This window comes from Pithys albifrons, chromosome 9, assembly GCF_047495875.1.
Source record: "Pithys albifrons albifrons isolate INPA30051 chromosome 9, PitAlb_v1, whole genome shotgun sequence".
NCBI classification, from domain to species: Eukaryota; Metazoa; Chordata; class Aves; order Passeriformes; family Thamnophilidae; genus Pithys; species Pithys albifrons.
In genome coordinates, this window is record NC_092466.1 from 33752201 (window position 1) to 33756689 (window position 4489).

A 4489-nucleotide genomic window follows, 5' to 3' on the forward strand; every position below is an offset into this window, starting at 1 on the left:
GGGGCGCACACGCCGCCCGGACGGGAAATCCCCATTGTCCGCCGGCCCTATATATAGGGGCTTAACGGCAGTCGTGTGCCGGCGGCGCAGCCTCTCCTGCCCGCACTCGAGGGACCGCAGGGAGGGGGGAGCGGCGCGGGGCGCGCAGCCAGAGCCGCTCTCCTGTTCCCGCAGCCTCGCCCGGGCTCAGCAGGCACAGCCGCAGGGGAGAGGGCTTTCCCGGGCCTGCCCACGCGGGTTTGGTTTCCAGGATGGCCCCGCAGAGCGACCGCTCGCCCGATGAAGGGCAGCCGTATTTCGGCGGCGCCGAGGACCCCTCTCCGGCGGCTGGCGGGGGCTCCGCCGGCAGCCGGGACGCCTCGCCGGCCCGCACCGCCCTGGCCCCGCGGGAGGCGGCGGTCCGCAGGAAGGGGAAGACGCGGCGGGGCCGTGGCAAGGTGCGGAACGAGGGGCTGCTCAGCAAGCAGAAGAGGAGCCGGCGCATGAAGGCCAACGACCGGGAGAGGAACCGCATGCACCACCTCAACTCCGCCCTGGACGCGCTCCGCAGCGTCCTGCCCACCTTCCCCGACGACGCCAAGCTCACCAAGATCGAGACGCTCCGCTTCGCCCACAACTACATCTGGGCGCTCACGCAGAGCCTCCGCCTGGCCGAGCAGAGCCTGCCCGAGCCGCCCCCGCCGCCGCCACCACCCTCCGCCGCCGTGTCCCCCGGGCCCTGGGACTCGCCGTGCTCTGCCGCCCCGCCGCCCGCTGCCCTGCGCCGCGGCCCCGTCGCCTTCCCCGCCTTCCTCTGAGCCCGCCGCCCGACCGCTGTCCCCCTGCTTGTGGCCTTCAAAGAGCCGGCGGGGCGGGGGCTCCCCGCGCTGCGCGCCTGGGGGCGGCGGTGGCCCCGCTCCCCCCGCCCCGTCCCGTCCCGTCCCGTCCCGCTCGACTGAAAAGCGCAGCGGGAGCGGGCGGATAAAAACAAATCACAGTTTTGTACTCGTTAACGGTAAATTATATTAATTTGTCGCTATCGGTATTTATTGATTATATTTCGTAACAAATATGTATTTTGTATATAAGAGTATTTTTAACAGCGGTGGTCCAGCTGTCTGTAGCCGCGGCTGCATTTCGGGTTTTCTGAAGAAGAGGAAAATAAAGCGTGTCGCGGTCAGACCTGTGCAGCGCCGTGTTTTTTATCACAACAAGGAGTCTCCGGGAGTTTCAAAATCGGGCGCAGCCCACGACGGAGAGGACAGCGCCGGTCCTGCGGGAGCTTTCTCGGGGCCCTGGGCAGTGTGGTCGGTGTGGGGTCGTTCCCTCGAGTGGGGAGGAGCGGCCACGGAGAGATGCGCAGCGCGGCCCCGCGCCTGTGCGCGCTCCGGCGTTTGCCCGTCCGGGGCCAGCGCGGATTTAAAACCGGTCTCTGCAGGTGCCCTTTCTCACAGGGCTGCGGCCGGTCCCGTCCCACCGACTCCAGGTGAGGTGTGCTCGGCTGCGGGGCTATTTTGAGGACGTCCCCGGGGCGCAGAGCTCCAGCATCTGGAGCGATGCGGATGCCCGGGGCAGCGTCTTCTCAGGCCGACCACATCCTGCCGGGGAGTCGGAGGGCAGCAGTCCGAACCTTCAGCCCTGAGCGGGGGACTGGAGAGGGGGGCGGGGGGAGCATCAGGCCGGTTAAAAGCGCAGGAGGTGGGAAAGGCACTACCTCCCACGACACGGCGAGAAGAGAAGCCTTATGAATCTCGTGAGCCCTTCCCGGCCCTCTCCTGCCGGGACTCAATTTGTAGCTGGTAGATTTACGGCCGGGCCGCCTCCCCTCTCCGCGCTGCCCCGGCGGGGCGGCCGCCGCTAGACAAAGCGGCCCGCGAGGCCAAAAGCCCATTGTGATGCTAATTGTTCTCGGCTGAGCCCGTTTGCCCGCGGCAAAGAGACGCTATTGAGGCAATTTGTAGAACAAAAGAAATTTGGTTACTGGAAACAAAGACGCACGCACAAACACCCAACACCACCCCTCCAACGACAACCTCCCCCTCCCGCACCACAACAAAAGAGGTGAGAGTGAAACCTGACCGGGTACGGCATGCCGGGGGTCTTGTCCAGCCGCTCCGCCATCCCCCGCCCCGCCGATGGGGGGGCAACCGCGGGGCGCCCCCTCCTTTCCCCATTCCCCTTCCTCCGCGCTCTCCCGCTCCCCGGGAGTTGGGCTGGAGGGGGGCAGACCCACCGGCGTGGGGAGGGCTGGGAGGTGGTGGGTGCGCGGAGCGATGCGCGCAGCGGCCCCGGTACCCCGTCCCGCGCTGGTGCCGCGGGCTCTGGCCATGGTGCTGAAGGCAGCGACGGGCGCGGGGCAGGCCGGGGGCTCGGCGCGGTGCTCTCCCGACGGGGCTCAGCCTTCGGCGTCCGCCCTACCTGGCACGGCGTGATGGAGAGCCCCTCCCGGTGCGTGTCTCCTGGGAGCTGCTGGGGCGCAGGCTGGTGGTAGGGTGCTGTGTATTCCGGTGAGCTCTGGGGGATATTGCCCAGTCCAGCGGGAAAGGGCATGGCCCTGGTGCTAACCAGACAATTTGCAGCTCAGGAAACACATGGGGCTTGGTGCATTTTGGAGAAGCAGTGACCTGTACTTGTGCACTTGATCCAGCCTCGGTCAACAAACTGTCCCACGGAGAGTAGCTGCAGGTGCACCACACACCAGGGAGAAGGGAGCAAGGGCATCAGGGTGCCAGTGCTGACAAGCAAGGTGAGCAGATCTCACTTTCTACTTCATGTTTTTGGGGATCTGCTCTTTCTGCTGCCTCCTGGGACCGGCCGTCCATGCAGAGCCCCCCTGCTTCGCCTATTCACTGCATTGAGAAGCAATACCCACATTGCTGGAGAAACACAGGCCATGGGGCAAGGTTGAGGACTAGGAAAAGGCTGTGTGTGCCTATCTCAGTGTGTACTGTTATAGTCCTGGACGTGATCTATCTGTGTCGTAGATCAGATAGGCAGAATGAAAGACCTAATAGTATTCCTCCCCCTTCCCCCCCTTTCTGGCTGAATTGTGTATTGTTTTCGTACTCTAACAGTCTGCAAAGTGCTCCAAGGCCTCTGTGTGTGGCCACAGGCGAAACACTGTCATTATTTGGGTGATAAAATCATTTAATGTTTTCCCTGCTAGTCCCGCTCCGCTTTGATATCTCCCTATAGGAGGTATCACATTGCCCTCGCTATCTGCGTGTGCCGTGGGACTGAGGAGAATCACAACACTCTCACTCTCTGAAAAAGTAGCGTTTTTGCAAAAAAGTTGCAAAAGAGAATTCAGGATCGATATGGGCAAGAAAAGGAGCAATAAGAGCACGAGAGCTCAGTGAGGAGCAGGTATTACTAAAGTCCACAGAGATGTCTATACAGCTGTATTTTCAGAAAGTGGTCACTTTATTGGGTTTTACTGCATTGCTGATTCTTTTCTCTGGAGACTTAGGATACTTCTTGTCTTCCAGCCGTGGGTCTATATGTTGGGGGTGGATGTGGGGGGGCAGGCGGATTTACTACCTCTAGAGAACTAGTGACTTCTTTAGGGGCTTGAATGCACTTTTTTTTTCTTTGCCTCCACATTATTAGGTTAATCATTGCTTGAACTGGTTGCTATGGTTTTGGCAAACCCATGGAAACTTGATAATGAAGACTGAAAGACTCCTTTTCCATTTATCTTTTCTCTATGTTTAGTGCATGATGGTCTCATTTCTCTTGACGGGGCTGTCCCGGAGCCACTGCCTGGCTTTTATAACCATGGCTGCTGTAATGGCCTCCGGACTTTTTGATGTGGAAGAAACAGGTGGCTGCTGGGACCAAGGCCATTTCAGAGGCACAGGCTTGTGCCCTCACATCCTCGCAGGCAACAGGTTGAAAACCAACTTAGGCTGGGCCCTGCTGGGTTTGGTTGCTGAAATCCCACACCAGGTGAACTCAAATTTTATTTTTGTAGCCAGCAGAGACCCCTTCACTACAAGCTGGTGTTTTCCTGCTTGTGATACTCAGTTTTAGGTCGCTGTTTAGAAAAACAGATGATCAAAACATCGGGTTCACTCGATGATCTTAAAAGTCTTTTCCAACCTAAACAATTCTACAATTCTATTGGGTTTTTTTAATATGTAATATAATAATTTATTGCAGGAATAAGGCGGCTTTATACCTGTCTCCTTCTGACCTTTCTCTCTCCTCCCTGGCTGCGCTTTACTGCTGAACTCCAGCTGTAGGCATATCCAGCAAACTCTGGCCATGGAGTTTCCCATGTCTGCCTCACTAATGGTCTGTTCTGCTCAAGGTTAAAATGGGGGATCGAGGATAACAAACAGTTGAAAACAGAGGCTGTAAATTATTTGCATGGCTCAGAGAGGCCAGGCTCATTGTCAGGGCCAGCGAAGGGGAAACACCCAGGTCCTTTCCTCAGCGACAGGCTCATCCCCCTCCTCCTTGCTGGCTCCCTCGTGTCTGAAGGCTGGCAAGAAAAGGAAGGTGATTC

The 4489-nt window shown here is 59.0% G+C and overlaps 1 protein-coding gene across 1 annotated transcript; it reads left to right on the forward strand.

Moving 5' to 3' along the window:
• Window positions 1-251: 251 nt before the first annotated feature.
• NEUROG3 (neurogenin 3) lies at window positions 252-797 on the forward strand. The gene has a single exon (XM_071564061.1). It carries the CDS (start codon window positions 252-254, stop codon window positions 795-797), a length of 546 nt encoding a protein of 181 aa, XP_071420162.1.
• The last annotated feature ends 3692 nt before the right edge of the window (window positions 798-4489 follow it).

What these genes read in the sequence shown, in the direction of transcription:
- NEUROG3 (XM_071564061.1), top strand. Translation starts at nt 252, where the DNA reads ATGGCCCCGCAGAGCGACCGCTCGCCCGATGAAGGGCAGCCGTATTTC.